This window comes from Sander lucioperca, chromosome 12 (assembly GCF_008315115.2).
Source record: "Sander lucioperca isolate FBNREF2018 chromosome 12, SLUC_FBN_1.2, whole genome shotgun sequence".
In the NCBI taxonomy this organism is placed as follows: domain Eukaryota; kingdom Metazoa; phylum Chordata; class Actinopteri; order Perciformes; family Percidae; genus Sander; species Sander lucioperca.
In genome coordinates, this window is record NC_050184.1 from 27,073,352 (window position 1) to 27,095,253 (window position 21,902).

The 21,902-nt window shown below is 39.1% G+C and overlaps 1 protein-coding gene across 1 annotated transcript in view; it reads left to right on the forward strand.

Annotated features, from left to right (window-relative positions):
- Nucleotides 1–21,902, forward strand: part of LOC116062166 (prickle-like protein 2) — a 41,731-nt gene that overhangs the window by 15,249 nt on the left and 4,580 nt on the right. The window contains exons 2-5 of the mRNA XM_031316761.2: nucleotides 16,406–16,590; nucleotides 20,449–20,562; nucleotides 20,675–20,812; nucleotides 21,373–21,576. Coding sequence (XP_031172621.1) covers nucleotides 16,459–16,590; nucleotides 20,449–20,562; nucleotides 20,675–20,812; nucleotides 21,373–21,576 — 588 coding nt within the window. The 5' untranslated portion in view covers nucleotides 16,406–16,458. The remainder of the gene's footprint in view (nucleotides 1–16,405; nucleotides 16,591–20,448; nucleotides 20,563–20,674; nucleotides 20,813–21,372; nucleotides 21,577–21,902) is intronic.

Sequence of the window (21,902 nt, forward strand, 5' to 3'; positions counted from 1 at the left end):
CAGTGGAGGGAGAGCATGCGCTGCTGTTCGCCCAGCTGCACTCCTCGCACAGGTCATAGCTTCGGTCTGGAAACTGATCTGCTGTGTGTGCATGTGTGTGTGTTGCCATCCAGACTCAGTCACTCTCCCGTAGCAGCCCACCGCTTGCCTATCATCAAACCTGATCATGCCTGTTTGTCAGATCATTTGGTGAAATTCCCACAAAGATGTGGAGGCTTATGGACACAGGCAGTATCTATTTCCCTCGCTAAGATCCAGGACTGTGTCTGTGCAGCGGTGTAGAGTGCAGATTTGCCTGTTGCAACCCAGCATTTCTATTTCAGGCCATCCCACACACAGTGGGAGAGGAGCAGAAATGTGTCACCCTTTAATTACAGCTTTTCAGGTCCTTGTGAAATTTTGTACATCTGTAGGTAAGAGATTCCTACTTTGGATTTCAAGAACACACCTCCAACAATTAGCACATCAGTGATATGAACAGCAGTGCATGCGTGTGCGTGTGCGTGTGCGTGTGCGTGTGCGTGTGCGTGTGAGTGTGTGTGTGTGTGTGTGTGTGTGTGTGTGTGTGTGTGTGTGTGTGTGTGTGTGTGCATGCTTTAATTAGTTTTATTTGAGCATTTGGGTTTATTTTCCCATACTTTTGAGATGCACAGCTTTAACACATGAAAATGATGAGTCCTTCCAGCTATTGATGACAACGCCACGTGAGTAACGCAGACGGCCAATTCGAGTGTGTGTTATGTTCCCAATTATATCACCAGTATTGTCACCCACTCTGAGCTTTTCTCAGTCTGTTCTGCCAGCTGAACTGCAGAGCTTTATTCCTATAGGGTCAACCGCCTTTCAATTAATTTCTTGTTAGTCCTGATCCAAATAAGCTGCAGTAAGAATTTAATCCTCATAACTGGATTACGAGCTGATTGGCGCTGCAAGAGAGCTGTTTGTTATTGAAATGAAGGGTTACATAATTCTGGATTTGATGGTGTATTGACAGCCAATCAGAACTGAACGGTTGAACAGTTGCGTCGTTAAAATCAGAATCTTGTTTTCACAGAAAAGAGGATGATTTCTGGCTCCTATTAGGAGACGTGATCTAGCAGCGTATTGGTTGTTTTCACGAGTGTCCTTGGTACTGATTTTCCACGCAGACCTAAGAGAGCCAATGAACACACACATATACACACACACACACACACACACACACATACACACACACCTCCCCCTCTGTGCCGATTAAGAAACAAGATCGAATAAGGAAGGACACAGAACTTGCTTGAAAGATTGCATTTAAAAATAATGTTTCCACTCCTTCTTCTCAGCGAGAAGCAATCTGACAAAGAAATCTCATATATCTTCAGTCGTCTATTCTATCTTCCATCCAAACACAACGACACATCTTTGTCATCTCCTGCATCTGTATTCCTACATTTAGATAAACGAATAACATATTTCCTGTCGAGCCTCTTTCTTGGTTGCCATGCTGTTATTTTCCCTTTTATTACATGGTGTATATCTGAGAGTTGGGCAAGGGTTACTGTATTTACTCAACCAGCCTGACTCCATGGCGACCGGCTCTTATGTCATTTTCCTGTATAGAAGGTTATTGTGCTCTGCCACACTAGTTCTCCTGTTATTGGAAGTAGGGATAGAAAGGCTGGAAGTCTGAGGATTGGGAGGTGTTGGTTTTGTGTATGTGTATTTATAACCCTTATTATGAATCGGGGATAACTGTGAGTTCAGCAGGGGAGGGGGAAAAGGCCAAGGGTTGACATTTGGGCTGTTGTAAGGCCAGTAGGGAGGCTCACACACCAGTGTTAGTGGAGCAGTAGGTTACTGTTTCAGTCCTGCCCACAGTGCTTTGTTGTGTCGCTTTGAAGCTGTGAAAATACATTTGAATTGAATTGAAAATGTGCATGTGTGCGTGTGTGTGTGTGTGTGTGTGTGTGTGTGTGTGTGTGTGTGTGTGTGTGTGTGTGTGCACGCACCTGGGAGGGGTATTGAACACACTCACCCCAAAACATTGATCCAAACTGTACCTGCTGAGCCATTTGAAAGCCATTTGCATCAGGATACTGGTTGAGGTGAAGAAAATGATACCAGATTTCATCCATCTGCTGTCCTGTAAAATGTATTTTATCAGTTGATTATGTAAGCAAGTAATGAGATGAGCCAACACTTTAGTTTCATAGTGTAGCACTGGAAGCCAGCAAAAAGGATCCCACAATCAGTTGACGAAACCAATATTATTAACGCCTATCAAAACATATCTGTTTAATCAACCTTTTGTTTTGTAAAAGCAAAGCTATAATATGATCTAAATCCTCTTGTTGTACTTCAAAACATCTCCATGGTTTTCTGTAAAGGCACTTAGGCAGATAATTACTATTCAAAGTGCTTTAAAAATTACTCTGGGAATATCCGTCTTTGAATGCTTTATGTTGAAAGAGCACAGAGAGGCACACCTAAACTGGAAAGATAAATTTGAGCTGTTTCAGCCTCAGACAACAACTAAACAGATATTGCAGAATGTAGCTTATTTTCTATTCTGTATTGGTAGTGTCTGTTAAATGAATGAATATATAAATGGGGCCTGACTAAAGACAGGACACATGTGGGACAATCCATTAGAGGACATCAAAAACGTCCACTCTCTCAGTATTGTTTATGCTACTGAGCTACAGTACACTGAAGCTTGCTTACTCCACAAAAAAAAAATAGCATTTCAAATTTTTCAATGACTGACCTTTTATGTACTTTGTCGCATTATGTATTTGCCTGCCACAATTCTCCCAGAGGCATATTGTTGAAGTGTTTGATGTTTTACAGTTTTTGCAGAGGGGGCCTGAGTACAAACTAAACCACTACCACTTTTTTAACATTAGGAGCATGTGTTTAACCACTACACACATATACACACATACACACACACACACACACACACACAACAGAGTGAGCAGAAAATGTATCCAGTGAAAATCTTCAAACCTCCCACTGTAACCTGGCTTTAATATTTCATCGGATGTGCTGAGTCTTTGAGAATGTGAGGCTGTTGAAAGTAGTAAAGTTCTGCCGTTACAAATAGAAAGGAGTGAGTAACATGATTTAGACTCTTTTGCAAGTGATTTTTTTAGTTGTTTCATGCACATAGTAAACAGCATTCACAAATCCTGAACCATTGTGTACTGCAGCAAAGTCCACAACAGGATGATTAATGTGTGTTGTGTGTGTGTTGGAATAATAATTTGTTATGTTTGTTTACAGTGAATTAATTGCCTACATACAGCACTGAGATTAGCTGACAACCAAGAACATGTTGAGACGATTAGTATCCTCTTTTGTTCAGCTTTTGTGTGTTGAAGGGGACGCGGGAGTGAATACATTCAATTTAAAACTCTTCACCAGTTTTTCAGATTGAAGCCTTTGATGTTTGGTTTCATTTAATGATTAATGTTGATTAGACATATCCATGAAACCTATAATAAGCCCATATCTCCATGTTTGCATTGTTTTAAAGGGAGAAATTGTAAAAAAAAAAAAATAAATAAATAAATAAAAATAGAAAACCAGGGAATTTGTCAACCAAAGGACACTGTAATGACTGCTGATTTACTGTAAAGTGGTAGCCTAATAGAAATGAGATTAAAAGTCAGCTTTGCGTTGTTTTTGCTGTTGTGGAGAGTCTTTAGTTGATTTTGATTGGAGTTGCTCGCACTGTGTAGAGTTAATAGAGCCTTGGTCAGGCTCTGTGCTTCAGCTGAGCACCTCCTCTCATGTCAGCTTTTACATAAATAAGAGCTTTTTCTCTCCATCACTCCCTCTCCTTTTCTTTCTCTCATGCACACCCACACAGAGCCTGTCAGAGGCACATGAGGATGGGAGGAGGAAGGAGGGAGGTGGGTGAAGCATGACACGTGAAAAAGGAAAAGCGATGCTCTTAACACTGCATCTACAGCCCTCTATTGTTTCTCTAAATTTTCTCTCTCTCCTTCTGTTTTTCAAATACCATATGTATTCAATACTATTTTCTCTTGCTGAAATTTGAGCTATTGTGAGTTTATACGCAGAGTCTCTTCTCTTTGTTCTCAAAATTACCCAATTATCCAAGATCGTCTCTCCTCTGGAACAGAGATGTTGATTAATCTCAGTTAATTTATGTGTGAATTAAGACACTGCTAATTGGATCTAACTGAAGGAAAGGCAAATTCTGGAGAAAAACTAAATTCAGTGATGACTTATGATCTGTAAAGCATGATATGCCTACAGCACATACATTATGCATTATATAACCCTGGTGTGTAAAAAAGGAAAAAAGAAAAAGCCCACTAAAAGATTCATGCTCCCCAGCAACGACAGTGGTCATAAGAAAGATATATTACAGGTCTCTCTCTGTTTGTATTTGTATTGTTAAATCGATAAAATCATATATTTCATCCGACATAGTAAATTGCTGTTGTTCAAGAATTTGCACACCAATCGGTTGCCATGGCAACTTGCAGCATTTTTTCCAACCTACAGTTGGCTGACTGCTGCCTCACTGAGGTTCAGTTTGGATGAGTTCTCTTCTATATACCAGTCCCTGCACCTGGTTAAAAAAAAAGTAATCATCATTTTCAAATAATTCATACAATTTTATAAAATCAATTATAATAAAACAAAATCTAGTCTCTCAAACTAAACTCATCACTTATTTGTGATTATTTGAGAAGTGTCAAGTAGACAATAATTAATGATTTACAATGACCTAAAGTGAGGTACTCCAAAAGCAGCAGGCTGCCTTCAAAAAGAATGAATAATTATATTTGTCTACCTGGACCCTGTTTCCCATGCATTTGTGTGAACAAATGTGACTATTGTGAACACAAATCTTTGTAATTGGTCCAGTCTTGAGCGAGAACGCTGAAACGAGCTGCCACTGACAGACTCAGACTATTATTATTGTCTGACTACATTATAGGGGTGTGAATCTTCACTGGTCTCACGATTCGATTCGTTTATGATTATCCTGTCAACGATTCGATCCGATTTGATATCCCGATGCATCACGATGCGTCACCTCCTCAAAATTATTATTTATTGCTACACATGGTTTTCATCAACAAATTCAAGCAGTCAGATGTATAAGAACTCTTTTTATTGTATCTGCTCTCAAAAAAGACATTTCCTAAATGTAGCGGAGTCTAAACACAACAGACAAAAGGCAAAAACAAAAAAAAAGCAGCGAACGGAAAATCAACAAGTAACATCAATAGGCAATAATCGATTATGGTCTGTCCTTGCATCGATGCAGAATCGTCCACTTCTGCGATGCATCGATGCAATGATTAATTTCAACACCCATACTACATTATGGAAAGATGGATAAGTTGCCATTATCCTGCCATACTTTGGTGTGTAACTTACTGATGCCAGGTCAAGAGTAACTTTAGCTAATAGCATTTCAATCAGGAGAGACTGTTTGCAGATATGCAAAATGTTTTATTGGTGATGATGATGATGATGATGATTAACATCGAAGGAACACTGTGTTCTATGGACATAAACCTAACTAAAAAATCACATTAAAGATTACTATTTAAAAAAAATATAGTGCTGCATGATTTACTATAATTAACTATAAAATAGACCATGCAGTCAGCAAAATCAACCCTCAGTCGTCAGAGTATGGCTTTGTTAAGATGAATACAATACACCGGTGGCGGTGGGGAAGGGCCGGAAGACCAGACCGAGGAGGCACTGGAGCGACAGCCGTAGAATCACTAGGACGGGAGGTGGAAGGGGAGGAGGAGGGACGACGCCTTTCTGAAATGACAGCTGATAGCACAGGGAGAGAAAGCGCTTTTAAAACAGTGTTGTGACGCTGTGATTGGCCTATGGAATCTTTGGCCGTTCCTGATTGGATTATCAGAAGGAGAGCGCCTGAAGCGCTAATTCGCTTTAGGAGAGACTGATTATTTGTTAGGTCTTCCTGAAAGAATTTGCACTGAGCTACATTAGCTTACCTCCCGCTCTGTCTGCCGCTCTCCACTCTTGGAACAGCATTTTTCTTTAGGAAAATGTGCTTTGGTAAATATTTGTTCTCCTCTTTGGCTGGCAGTAGTCATCTCGGTCAAACTGGTCACTGCAGACCCAATGGTCTGCAAGGCGCAGTGTATGGACCAGAGTATTAGGATCCATTTGTAGCTGTAGAACAACTAGCCTCAACTTCATCCTGTCCGTGTCCAAAGGTAACGTCTATGAAAGCTGCGCGAAGTGTAGCTCGACATTTCATTGGCACAATTCAGAAATGCACAATTGAAAATCTTTGGGATAAGAAAAAGCTATGCTTTCTGTACTCCAAAACAACAAACTCCCCAGATCTCCTCTCTCCCCACTCACGTACCACACCTCTGTCTTCCAGAAAGTCACCTTGTGAGATTTCAGAACGAGAATTCATCATCTTTCTATAATATAATCCAACTCTTATAATAATAATATGAGCCTGTCAGTGGCAAAACAGCCCTTTTAGTGGTTAGAAATTGACAGTGCACATTTGCCCTATTACATTGGAGCCCAGTTCGCCAGTTACCGCATTTCAACGATCTTTGTTCACATTAGTCACCAGTGTTGGGCAAGTTACTTCCAAAATGTAATACATTATAGATTACTAGTTACTGTCATTTGAGAGTAATTAGTTATATTACAATATTACTGTCTCTGAATTGTAATGCGTTACACTACTTTTGCATTACTTTTGAGTTACTTTTACCAAAATAACAGGGGAAGTTTGATTTGGCAGCTAGCTTGTGAATCCACTTTAATACATCATAGATTATTCATATTTTGTATAATTAATATAAATATGCAAAGTAACTAAAGCTATAAAAAATAGATAAGTAAAACGTATAATAGGCAATTAGGAGAAAATGAAAATACTCAATTAAAAGTACGGCATTGTTGTAAAATGTTTGTTTATAGCACTTGAATAAGAAATTCATGTTGTTTAGTTTAAAACACACTATTTACATTATTTACAGTACTTGATTTACAGCTGATTTGTGAAAAGGTAGCCTACACAACCTTATTTAACAGTAATTTAGTATTACTGCGAACCGTCACAGGAAGTGCTTTTTATTTTGAAGTAAGCTACACGGAAGTTGTCTGTTGTGTAGCCTACTCTTGCTAGCTTACTGAGAAGCAACATGTCCGTAAGGCTGAAGTTGTTCACTTTCTTGCAGAGGTGGGACAAAGTCATTGTTATGCAAGTCACAAGTAAGTCTCAAGTCTTTGCCCTCGAGTCCCGAGTCAAGTCGAGTCAAAGATGAGGCAAGTCCCGAGTCGAGTCACAAGTCAAAGCCAACAAGTCTCAAGTCGAGTCCAAAGTCCTACCATTTTAGTTTCGAGTCATTTCAAGTCATTTCAGTTTCAGTGTATGCAATATTAAGAATATTTTCACTGCTTCAAAAGTCATAAGAAAGCCCTTTCTCTCAAGAAACTGAAGTCATATGCTTTATAGCAGTGGTTTTCAAAGTTGGGACGGGGACCCCTGGGTGCTGCGAGGGAGTGCTAGGGGGGCCATGGCAAGTTGGCATGAAAAGTATAGCAAAACAAAATAATTGAATAAATTAAATAATTAAAGTAAACCAAATTAAACCAAAAATAAGCTAAACAATATTCCCATTAGTTAAGAACTGCACTATAATAATCTATTGCATCTCTGAACATTACTACTATAATCGTTATTATTTTATTTTATTACATGGCTTGGTTGAATTCCAATGTAGAATGCGGCCTGTTATTTCTTGATAACAGACCGCTGCGAAGTATAACAGACCGTTGCCATGAAAAACAGAGCGTTGCTATGGACGCAGTTCGGTTTAGCGGAAGCAATACAATCGTTTTTAAATCAATAAACTCCTTTTTAAATCAATATTTTGTGTCAAAGTAATGATTTATTTGATAGGTAGCCATGTAATAAGCGGGATAATGTATAGCGAGGCGGTAGTTATAGCGAATACAACCCCTGATATGAAAAGGGAAGGCTAATGGTGGATCTACTGTGACTGTGTTATGGTAACGTTACTTTAAAACGGACGTTGACATGATGTTGGCGAGGTTTTCCATCTGAGTGTGCTACACTCATGTACCTCATATAATCAGGGTTCAAAAATCCCTATTTTGGTAAGCATGAACCAGCAAGGGAGACGTGCGTTTACTGTTTCGTTGAGACAGTAAATATGCAGCAGCTAGTATGTTACGGTACATACATCCGATAAGGTGCTTAGCATTCGTTCAAAACTTACCTTTCTTTGTGCAACTTAAGGTGTCGAACAAAGTTGGACGTTGTGGCAGCTCCGTCTGTAATCTTCGACCCGCATGTTTTGCAAATTGCAACTCTTTTTTTGTCGACTACCTCGTAATTGTTATAGCCAAACGAAACTATCTTCGGTATCATTTTGCCAACTGGCTCGTTGTTGCTTGTGCTTCATTGGTTGTCTTGCAATGTGCCTGCTTAGATGCTGTCGAATCAAAACAACGTGGGACTACAGTGATTGGATGTCGTGCAGGCAGCGCGCGTGCTCTCTGCATGCATACAGGTGGTGCACATTTTTTTCACAGATGCAGATAAACTGAGAGCGGCGCGGCCGTGTGAACATTTTCTTCCCCAGTTTTCATGGGAAGTAGGAAGTCTTCTCGAGTCAAAAGGTGCAAGTCCAAGTGAAGTCACGAGTCATTGATGTTAAAGTCCAAGTCGAGTTGCAAGTCTTTGTACATTTTGTCGAGTCGAGTCTGAAGTCATCAAATTCATGACTCGAGTCTGACTCGAGTCCAAGTCACATGACTCGAGTCCACACCTCTGCTTTCTTGTTTGTAAAATTGCAGCGTATTGAACAGTAAATGGTCACAGTAAAAGACAAGCGCTTTTGGTCGTCTTTCGAAGCCATTCCACTACAGGCATAGTTACTCTCTACGGCTGATAAAATGCAATGATATTTACGTGTAGCAAGCCTCAACATTAATTCCCAACATGTTTATATCTGTCAGCCGCTGACGTACCGTCACCTGTTGGGACATACATGCTGTCCGTACTGTCTCTGGTTCAGACCACGGGAACATAAACAGGACAGCTCACTTCAACGCAGTGTAATAACTCCTGAAAATAATATCCATCTCGCAAATGTATCTGTCTCTACAGTCATTTCAACCATCGAATACAGCGACAGGAAAATAATACGGCTTTTTTTTCCTGTGAAGAAATGTGTCGCAGTGTTGGTGGATTCTACGACGCTGAAGTTGAATTCTTAAAAAAAACGCACCACTAAATGTTGCGTTAAAATGCGTTGTAATTCGCGTTACTGAGACTGTAACGAGTATAATATTACCGAAATTGAATTAGTAATGCGTTATATTACTGCTTTACAGCAAAAAGGAATACATTACTGTAATTGAGTTACTTTTGTAACGCGTTACTTACACTTACAAACAAATGCATAGGAAAATATGGTCCAGGTTGAAAAAATTGTAATTTTATGTCAAAGTGAAAACAGATCTCTACAAAATGATCTTTGTTAATTACACATATAAAATACTAAGTGTTTCACCATCTTTAATAGGACACACCTAAATCATCACTGGTGGAGCCAATTTGTTTTAGAAGTCACGTCATTTGTTAAATGAAGATCAACTGTGTGTAGTCAAGGTGTTAAAACTGATACACCTGCATCTGGAATGTCCAACTTTAGGTGAATCAGTAACTTAACAAAAAGTCAAGCAACTCAGGAGATTGATACAAGACAATTTCACACCCTTTTAAGTATGGCTAAGCGATATGACAATATATACTAAACGATATAAAAATGTATATCATATATTTTTCTGTATGGTTTCTATCGCTATCAGCGGTCAAACTGATCCTTGCACGTTATGTTTATTTTGCACTAAAGTTCTTAATAAAATGAGAAAATACTTAATACTTTTTATTTCATAAGTATTAATACACACAGGAGTATACAAATGTCAAAATATGCTTTATTATGCTGTTATTTCATATAGACAGATATAAAGATAGATATAAATGTATTGAATTACCAGAAAACACGCTATATCGTGATATAAAATGCTTGTTATGAAATGACCTATATGGGATAGGGGATATTGGCCATATCACACAGCCCTATTAATTAATTAATTCCTTCATTAATTCGTTAAGAAATGGAAAGAGTATGGGACAAATGTAAATCTGCCTAGTGCAGAGTGTCCTCAAAAAACTTAGGGAACGTGCAACATGGAGTAGTGACGAAGGCCACCAAGAGACCTACAACAACTCTGAAGGACAAGCTTCAAAGGCTCAGATTGGAGCGACTTTGCATACAACAACAACAAAACCGGGTGTTCGCCAGTCTCTTTATGGGAGAGTGACAAAGAGAAAGCCACTCTTGCTTTCACTTTGACATTAAAGGGTTGTATTCAGTTGTTCAGTGTCAAAATACCCACAATAAATCTACTTTGTGAGGCAATAAAACATGAAAATATATATTATGATACTTATTTTATGTACGGTGAAGATTTGTTAGATCAATGTATAAATGTGACGTTTTTGTCTGTTCAGTTCAGACAATATTCATATTTCATTGTAAAAATTCTAAAGCAATTATCCCTACAGTATGACCCCACAGAGAGAGATTATCATTCCTCTTCACATTACCATGGCAATAAAAACGATGATTTAAATACAAGACAATTTTGAGAAATGTCTTTTAGCTATTTAGCAACATCCAAGGCACAACGTGGCACCCAGAAAGTGGCTCTGATATCAATGATGCTAATTAGGATGTCATTGTGGTTTAAAGATCAAGACTTGAATAAAAACCAGGGACCAAGTTCAAGACAGATTATAACATGTTAGTAATTATTGTAAACTACATGTTCAGCAGAGAGTCTGCAGCTTTTTATTCCGGCCATACACTCCTCCAGGTGATTTCTCTGATCAGCTCGTCCATCTAGTTGAAAGTGTATTGATCGGTTGGAAAAAGAACAAGCTATCTCTTGGTCCTGCAAGGCACATGATTGCCCATTTCTGCTGTAGACCTTTACACATTTTTTAATTACAAGACACTGGTGCTTTCATCAAATCTATCACTGAATTTACCTTTTGTGAGCTTTTCAATTAATGTTTTAATACTTTTCAACATGTCACATTTTACCAAAGAAATATATTGAATTGAGGGCATTAAATGAAATAACTTAATAATGGTATTTAAAGTGTGTCTCCATTTCTTATCCTACTTTCTCAATTGATGAAATAATAAAAATTAAAAAAAAAAACATTTAAACACTGAATGATTAACATCAAAGGAGCACTGTGTTCTATGGACATAAACTCCTAAAAAAATCACATTAAAGATTACTATTTTAAAAAATTATAGTGCTGCATGATTTACTATAATGAACTATAAAATAGACCATGCAGTCAGCAAAATCAACCCTCAGTTGTCAGAGTATGGCTTTGTTAAGATGAATATAAGTAGAAAATTAAAAAATAGTGAACACTGAAATAGTTATTTTCGCCCCAAATATATTACCACTTCTTCTTTCTGAAGCATGAATTACCCAAAAGTATGCCTCCTCCAGGAAACAGAAGTTCACAGCTTGTCTCTCCTCTCTCCTTGTGTTGCTGGGCAAGAACAGAGGAGTGTGTTATGACTAGCCAGTCAGCCTGGCGAGTGTGTATTACGTCAAAAAGTCACACACTCATCAGCAGCCTTCTGTACCAGCTGAATGTGCATACAGTCAAAAGTTAGGGTGTAAAGACGACTCATTACATTGAAATTGTTTGACACGAACGCTGTGTCTTTGTTTAGCAATGCACAGAGACTTAGAGTATGTCTTAATAAGTGGGGTGTGAAGGGACCATTAATCGATGCACTGGTGCACACAGTGAGGCTGTCATTCCCTCCATCTAACTGTGTGTGCCAAATGAATTTCTTCACAATGGTTTTACTAATAGAGACACAGAGGGTTAGCCCATTTTACAACAAAATGGCTACTTTATTCTTAGTATGAATTTGTAGTTTATCTACAATACATGTTTAAACTTACTAAAAAAGAAGGTAGTGGACTCCCCCAAAATGTTAGCACTTAGAGACTTTTTCTACAGCAGACATTTTGTCAAAGCAAGTAAAACTCATGATAATAATTATGGCCCCTTTTCATTTAAGCCATGTCACAGAGTCAGCATGCGCAATACAATAGCCCCAGCCATCATTATTGTTATCCATTACCTGCGGTTTTCCTGCTATGACATGTCAAAATGTCCTTTGTGAAAAAGGGTTATTAAAAAACGTTTTGGTCAAAGACCTTCATTAGGCAAACTTGGAATATTCTGACATTTTGGGAAATACACTCTTTCTTACCTGGAGGTAGAGGATGAGATTATCTCTGTGGTCAGAAGCAGCTCTGTGACATGTTTAGCCTAGCTTAGCACAAGCAATGGAAGCAGGGGGGAGACAACTCGCCTAACTCCACCAAAAGTGCCTTCCAAAGCTGTCGTATATACACACATTGTATCTTGTGTATTTAACACTTGTAAACATAGCAAACAAGTCATTGTTGCTTAATGAGAAGTTTGCTTACATATTGGAGCCATTTCTTAACAAATAACAGTGAACATAAGCTGCTTCTTGAAAGTTATGTCATAGTAAACTTGCCAGATTTGCACACTTTCCCATATCTGAACAAAACTCAGTTGTGTAATTGTGGCTAGTTTGTTAACATACAAGATACAATATGTAGCCTAAATAAGGCAATTTTGGAGCTGCTGGAAGGCATTATTTTTGATTAAAGGAGAACTCCGGCCAATTTTTACGTTAATCTTGATCGCTATACCTATGTGAAAGCGGTGTGCCCACTGGTCTGGTGGATGTCTTCCAGAAGTTGTGAACAACTCCGATCTTCACTCTTCACACACTACGCTCCTCCAACCTGCACACTGCTATTTGCCTTTTTCATGCTACAACTAAATTCCCACGGGACTTCAGCACGAGACTACAGCTAGCTGTCTAAAACACTATTTTACTGTACAGGGCACAAAATTTGATCCGTTTCCAAAACTTTACATAGTCACTAATATGGTCATAACCACTAGAGTGCTCAATTACCTATTTTTGAGGGTGAAATAAAATACCATTTTTCGCCGGGAAGGTTTGAACGGTCTTCTGGAAGACATCCACCAGACCAGCGGGTGCTCGTTGGATTGTTGTCAGCCGCGTGAAGCCAGGAGGGCGGGGAGGAAGCAGAGGCAGGGACACCGGCCGGGCATGCTAGCCCGGCTAAGGAAACCACAACGATCGACACTGACAAGACTCCTACTCACCAACGCCAGATGGATAACACACAAAATGGATATATATGTTACAAATACACACAGAACTGCTGCGTGATGATTATTACCGAAGCATGGCTGGACACACTCACTCATCCCAAACGGCAGCTAGCAGCTAACAGGGTAGGTGAATTTCAACAATGGCTAAGTTGCTAAACGCATCTTGTTGTCATGTAAGGGCCCTGTTCATGTTGCACAGACATTTTAATTGCATTTTGTATCTGTTAAGAGGCACAAAGGCACTCTTTATCTTATGCCCCCATAACTGCCGTTTTAGCTAAGTGGGAGCTCTCGGCATTAGCTGCAGCAGCTCCATGTTGCTAGCACCATTTCGGCTCATTTTTTTTTGCTATAGACAGTACTCACATAGGTATAGCGATCAAGATTAAAGTAAAAATTGTGTGTGTTCTCCTTTAAGGCTTGCTGTGTTTCCCCCTGCTTTCAGACTTCCTGGCTAGGCTAAACCAACTTTCTTCAGCTCAGAGATTAATAAATTCAGTATGAACAAATCCTTAATCTGAATTGAAGGGTAAACCGATATCTTAGTTTTAAAAAAAATTAAACTAATTCAGTGACTAGGAATGTTTGAAAGGAATAGTTTGACATTTTGGGAAAAAAATTCTTGGCCAGGCGCAGTAACTTCCTGCAGTCCTGTCATTACTGTGAGGTTGCCAGGAAATTAGTGGAGACTACAGGAAGTCACTGTGCACAATGTACATGACCCCTTAAAACCACAAATCGTAATTTTTACACTTACATTTTTGTACGGATTCAACAGAGAAGCTATGACCTGTTCATTTGTGGGATTTAGAGGTGCTGGTAGGTGGATTTTGTTACCTTCGGACAGAACTAGGCCAACCTGTTTCCAGTCTTTATGCTAAGCTAAGATAACTGGCTGTAGCTTCATATTTAATGTACAGACCTGAGTGGTATCAATCTTCTCATGTAGCTCTTACAAAGAAAACAGACGAACATATTTCCCAAAATATTTTGAGTATTTTTTTAGTTATGACAATAAAAACATCAAGTGAATTTCAGCACTATAAAAGATATACAATTAAAACAAATGCTAGCTTAGTCTATTACCCAGATGGTGAGAAAGTGAAATGTATATTAATGCCAGAATGTGGTTAAAATGTCAGTTTCTTGAGCAGCTCACTGGTGTGATTTCATAGTGCCAACATAAGTCACGTTTGAACTGACGTCTGACTGGCGCAACAGGCTGCAGTCTTCTCAGCAGGCCCACTCTCACTCAGCCTCAGTACACTAATGAATAACAGCCTCGGGCCAGGCTAAAGGCGCAAGGTTACATACCTGTGATCTCTCCTCACAAAGAAATCAGCAGCACCCATCTTAGAGAGATACAGAGAACAGTACTCAGCTCTGCTTGGAAGGAGGCTGACTCACTGGCTCTGTCTATGGAAACTTCTGCTGTTCCTTGGCCACTGCTTAAGCTCTGTTTTTTCTATGATTTCTAATCTGTGGGAAATAGTGTTGCTGTCTGAAACTGCCCAAAAAGACCTGTCTGGTGCAATCATTTTAATCAGAAATGTCAGGGCCTGTTCACACTTTCTCCCTGACCACCATGCCATACCACACGTCCTGCAGACAAAAAGAAATCTCAGTTTTCTGTGCTGGCATGTCCACATTGATCCAATTGTCTTCTCTGATTACTTTACAACAACCTCAGCAAGTTCAATAATCACAATGGATGTTTCAAATTCATATTAGGTTCTGACATAATTAAAAACGTTTGTTTCCCTACACTTTACATTAATCGACTCTAATATCTCTCCACTCATCAGCTTTCAAAATAACAAGCCATGAGATGTGAACAGAAGTCATTGTTGCTCTCCTTGCTGGTTCACTAAATATTCTTGTTGCCTGTAAAATGAGTTGCATTTCATTTTCATATTTTGGTCGTGGAGATGATACCTACCTGTTAATTATTCATGTGTCAGTAATGTGTGCAGCTGTTCTCCTCTCAGACAAAAAGAAGAAGGAGGAGGAGATTGAATTGATCTCTAATCTATTCATTCAAGTAAAGCAGTGAATGCAGATACAGCAGCGTTTCCTGATAACAATGTCTTGGCACTGCATTGTTAGTACAGATTGTTTTTTTAATATAAAGTACTGTGATATTACAGATCTGCACCACTAACATTTTTGTGATGGCAATGCTGGTCTGTCTGCCAGTCCACCACTTTGGTCCAGACTGAATTTGTTTGACTACTATTGGATGGACTGTACATTCATGGTTCCCAAAGCATGTATCCCAGTAACTTAAGTGATCCCTTGACTTTACCTGTGGCGCCACCAGCAGGTCAGATTTTTCACTTATCCAGGGAATATTTACTCAATGGATCAGCACAAAAATTAGAATAGACATTTGTGGTTCCCAGAGGATGAATCTTAATGACTTTGACAATCTCCTGTCTTTTCCTCTAGCACCACCAGCAGTTTTTGTGAAAAATGTCCAGCCAACTATTGAATGGATTGCCATGAAATTTGGTACAGACATTCATGATCCGCTCAGATTCATCCAGCACCATCATCAGGCCAAAATTAAAATGCTTCCAATACTTCTTATGACCAGATTGCTCCAAAACTAATGACATTCCCATCAGCTTCAGCTGTACTTTGCATCCAATGCTTATCAGCATGCTAGCACGTTAAACTAAGATGCATGTTAGCAAGCTGACGTAAGCAAAACCCCACTGTGCCCAAGTACAGCTCTAGCTTGGCTGTAGACACTTTGATATACCCTGAATGCATTTTACAGAGCTGGACCACTGATGTTTTCTCCTGTGCATATGCGAGACAGAAAAGTATGGTTCATAACATTCATTTTTTTCTATAGCCCTGGTACACCTGATGTTTACCACTAGTGGATCTAAATCTGCAAGTTCCACATATAGCCTGGAATACTAATAAGAAGACTTGGTTACCTCCTATTGTTTTCTCTCTTTGCTCACTCTCCTACTCTCTCTTTTTATTTGAACCTTCTTTTCTGCCTCCTTCTCACTTTCTTGTCTGTTTCCTCAACAGGAATACCTGTGTCCACTGAAGCAATTTGTGTAGAGGAGCATGTTGTGACAGCCATGTCTCTGGAGATGGAAAAGACCATCACCAAGCTGATGTATGACTTTCAGAGGAATTCCACCTCTGATGATGACTCTGGATGTGCACTGGAGGAATACGCCTGGGTTCCCCCCGGCCTCAGTCCTGAGCAGGTACACAAGCTCCACAATCTTCCCTTTCAAGTCAAAGATATTCAACTCGCACAGTAAACACCCCTTTCCCATCGCTCATAAGTGCTTCATTAGCTAATGCTTTTTTTTCCGGCATAGCCAGACCATATCAAATTGAACCAAATCGGTCAGAAGAATTTAATTACTATAAAGTATCTGTGGCATTTTCCTAATAATCCTGAGATGGAAAATTCTCTGATCTGAAAACAAGACCATGTATCATTATTGTTTTTTAATCTCCTTCATGGTGTGTTAGTCTCTTTGAGTTGAAAGGGGGGAAGCGGAGGGAAGGGCTTGGGGTGACATACAAATCACTAAGACAAATATCTAAGGACATTTTTCAGTCAGTGTTAAAGCTGACACTGTGCAGGAACCAAGTTAACAGAAGAATGACAACCATAACCGACATCATGAAAAGGAACCACAGACTGATTAGATGATTGCATTGTCTGAAGAACAGATGAATTAAGCAAGCGTCTCAATCACTCTGTCATCAAAATATGTATTAGTCAACCTTTTATATATTCAAACATGTATGTGGAGTCCCAATCCACATAGTAAAGCAATAAGCAATTTCCCTGATTACCATCAAGTAGATCAGGGGTCTTCAACGTTTTTGAAGCCAAGGACCCCTTAACTTAAAGAGAGTTGGAGCAGAGACCCCCTACTACATATGTTGTATAAAATAAAGTTGCATATTAAACATGTGCCTACAATAACGTATAGGGCGGCCTAAAACCTTTATACATATCTTTTTTTGCATCAAACTCAAAGATCAAACTTTTTATCCTTAATCGTCACATACACACAGTACAACGTGTACAGCTATACATACAGCGTCCGGGGAGCAACTTGGGGTTCAGTGTCTTGCTCAGGGACTCTTTGACATGTGGCCAGAGGAGCCTGGGATTGAGCCCCCAACCTTGTGGTTGAGGGTAAACCACTCTACCTCTGAGCCACAGCCACCCATAGAATACTAAGCTATTGAAATAGCCTAATCATTGTTGGCATGATTTTATAAATCCTGTTTTAATGTTAAAAATACACTGTGAATATAGTCTGGCTATTGCCAGAACAAGCTCAATCTTTTAAGATTGAACATTAGTCTGGGAGTCTGCTCTGTATTAGAGGCGAGATCAAATGGCATAGTTCAAATGACTCTGTACGCAATTTGGAGGCCCCCCCTGCATTGACGCTGAGGACCCCCTGTTGAAGATCCCTGAAGTAGATGATTATAACATTTCTCCAAAAAATATGAGTAATATGTCACTTTAGAACTGTTCAAATATAAAAACAAATTCCCGTTTAATGAATTTGGTATGCTAAGCCTCAATGTGTTCTGTATTTTAGTGTATTCTTGCAAATTTAAACCCAGAGGAATGGAAGTAATTTGAGTCGGTGAATGTTTGGATGAATCTAATTGGAAATAATTGGCAATGTGTTTATGCATCCAGGTTTCACAATTCCCTGTCTGGACTCATTTGCAGTTTAAATGCCTTGTAATTGCATGCATGGCCAAGCTTATGTAATCAATTGTGCACATCCAGAGGAAGATATGTCCTCATCATTTCTTTATTTTTGTCCGTTGCTTTCGTAAGTTCTGACATAAGATGAGTCCAGTTCTGTTCAGCTATACTGGGTATAAACACTTGTCTTTATTTAGTAAGGGCAACACTAGGGCTCTGTTAACAGATGACAGGCTGGGCTGATAACAGTCATTTTCTCCAGTCAGCCATCTTGACAGGATGCTCAAAGAGGCTGCATTCTCTCTCATCCAACAGGGGGTACAGGCAATTGTAGCCTCCTGTTGCTTTCTTAATGCATTTGAATGTAATGATTTTTAAGCCTGTCACTTTGGGTTTCTCTCCGCACAATGTCATTAATGTGACTCAAATTTTAAAAGAAAATCAGTATTTCATGCACTACAGTTTATCGAGCTGTCCAAACTCAAAATTGGGTTTCAGATACAGATGCAAACTGTATCAGTATAATATTATCTAAATAATACTTTATATTATTTATATCATATTTTTATTGTTCATTTTCTAAAACTAAAGTTATTTTAAGAGCTTGAGAATACAGGATTTGGTGGGATAGAGCCTCCCATAATTTGAAACAGAGCTGAGACTTTATCAATTAATCGATTAGTTGATCAACATTAAATTAAGCGGCTACAATTTTGATAATTATCATCAAAGTCATTTTCTACGCAAAAATACCAAAAACTCACAGCTTCTCAAATGTAAATGCCTGCTGGTTCTCTTTCTTTTATGATAGTCAATTGAATACCTTTAAATTTTGGACTGTAAGTTGGACAAAATAAGCAATATGAAAATGTCACATTGGGCTCTGGCAAATTGCAACAGGCATTTTTCACCAGACCAGAAACAATTAATTGATTAATCGATAATGAAAATAATCATTACTTGCAGCCATAGATAAGTTTTCCATGAGCTCAAAACACAGAAGAGCTGTTAAGGAAAGTGTTTTTGCAGCCAGATAAAATACAAAAAATCCAGTATGAGAATGAATATTCAGTGATATACTTGGACTTGAACTTTAAAGCTTACCTGTTTCCTTTCATAATAAGATCTCCTCATGTGAAGAGGCAGATTCGGGAGAAAAGTTCCTCACTTCAAATAACCCTGACTTGCAAACCTGACCTAAGGCTCGGTGTCAACCTCTACAGCCACAGCATAGAATAGAACAAGTATAGAGAAGCTGAGGGGCAACAATCAGAGATGTTTCTTTCCCTCTCGTCCTCCACCCCACTGATTATGTAAATTGGATCACAAAAACCTCAGCAAAATATATCTTTACACTGCACTGAACACTAGACCACTCAGTGTCACAGGCTGTTTTACTGAAAATCAGAGACAAGTGACAAGATTGCTTTCCTTTCTTGAGTGTTTACTTCTTAAACACCAATCAGGTTTTCTCTATTTCACCCGCTAACTCGCAAAAATCAAAAGAGGTTCAGGCCACAGATACCAAGTCCTACTGTATCGTTAATTCTAACTGCAATACCAGCATGGAGATTTCCTTTAAGCAATGTGAATAGTAACTTAAAAATGTGGAGCACCTGATGCTGTTCAAGGTTGTCTGCAGCAGCAGCAGCAGCAGCAGCAGCAGCACAGAGCTCATTGTGCCACACTTTCAATCCCAGACACTAATTTCCAAGGGCAGCGATGATGGAGGGCAAAGCAAAAACAAATTAAATTGGCATGAAGACCATGATAAATTCATCTCAAAGTAATTTTAGATTCATTTAGGTGGGTTTGTCACCATGAATTAATGAAATAATGTAGATTATGTAAACTAGACTACCTTTAACACAGCATAATGGACTCTGTTACCACTGTGCAAGTCAGCACTATATCTTACATAAAGTGGCTGTAATCATATTTTATATTAATAATATATCACACATTACTAATTGTATTTAAAAGGTGTCTTTGTGTGCATCTTTCAGCTCATTGTTTAGATTTTCCAGCCACACATGAACTGTTTTGGTTCACTCTCACTGCTTTATCAGCTGTTTTCAGTGGAAAGCGGCATAGAGACAAACTTAGCGACTAGCATAGTGGAGCATTTAGCAGCTAAAGAAACAAATATTTATCTGAGGATAAGTGGAAACCAAAACAGCTAAAAAGAGAGTGAATATTTAACTTACCTTCATCACATGGCCAGAAACACAACTTGAAATGAATGCTAATGTTGCTAACAAGTTCATCATCTCAACTTTATAAAGCGACAATATGTCACTGTTTTTACAGTGGCCAAAACATCAATGAATGCCGGTTTAATATTTGAATATCGCCACGTTTGATGTTGTTTCAGGTGCATCAGTATTATAACTCCTTACCAGAAGAGAAGGTCCCCTATATAAACAGCCCTGGAGAGAAATGTCGTATCAAACAACTGCTTCACCAGTTGCCACCACATGACAATGAGGTAAAACAGCAAAGCAAATTTCTCAATTTTTACACGTTTACTTTGTTATGACTTTGAGTAGTTAGCATTCTAGTTTTTATGATGATGCCTGATGAAGAATCGTGTTGTTCAGATGCGTTATTGTAACTCGTTGGACGAGGAGGAGAAGCGAGAGCTTAAGCTCTTTAGCAACCAACGGAAGAAGGACAGCTTGGGCAGAGGCAACGTCCGTCCTTTCCCCCTCACCATCAATGGGGCGATCTGTGAAAAGGTAAAATCAGCAACTAGCCTGTTGTTCTCCATTTCACTTATTGAAGATATCAATGGACAACCCAACAACTTGTTAAGGCTTCTTTATGTCTAAAGAAATTGCATGATCTAATATATCTGTATACTTCTGCCCATTTTTCAAATTATACTCTCGGTTGTGCTCGCCTGGGCTTCTTTTTGATGTTTCATCATATGGATGAAAGAGATATAAAAATAGGAAACATTTAAATCTTTAAAAGATCACAAGTTATTTCAAATACCATCTTCTTACCCTCCCTCGCCACATCTTACAGTTTGTACTAAATGCTGCCTCTTGTCCCACACCTACTTTAACCCTTTCCTTTCTTTACCTCTCCTCTCGTCCCTTCTTTCCTTTTCTGTTGTGTTCTCTCCTTTTCTCTCCTCTCCTCTCCTATTGTTTCCTCCCGTCTCATCTCTCCTTCCCATTCCTTTTCTATTCTCTCCTCTCTCCCTTTCTCTTGTTTCCTCTCATCTACTTTCCTTTCCTCTCTACTCCTCTCCTCTTGTCTCCTTTCCTCTCCGCTTTCTCCTCTCCTACAGTGTGGTGGTCAAATAAATGGAGGGGACATTGTTGTTTTTGCTGCAAGGGCAGGTCATGGAAAATGCTGGCACCCAAATTGCTTTGTCTGCAGCATGTGTGAGGAACTGTTGGTGGATCTCATCTACTTCTACCATGATGGCAAGATCTTCTGTGGCCGGCATCATGCCGAGAGGCTGAAACCCCGCTGCTGTGCCTGTGATGAGGTGCGCCTATCTGGGCCTCGAGCCCTTCAGGGTTGGAAATGGCTGAATGGTTCATAGCCCAGAGACTTGGATGTGGTTAAAAACTGGTCTGGAGAGAAAAGATGTTTCTTGCCATGTCTCAGAAAGTCTGCTTGTTTTCTAACTGGAATGTGTGGAAAGCTGGCCTGAGATAATAATAATAATAATAATAATAATAAATAATAAAAACTCTGGCCACAGTGCTCTGCACTAATTAAAGACTGGTCAGGTTTGTTTTTGCATTTTTATTTGATACAAATTATTTGATTTTCCTTACTCATAAAAAGCTCTGTAGGACTGAGATCACT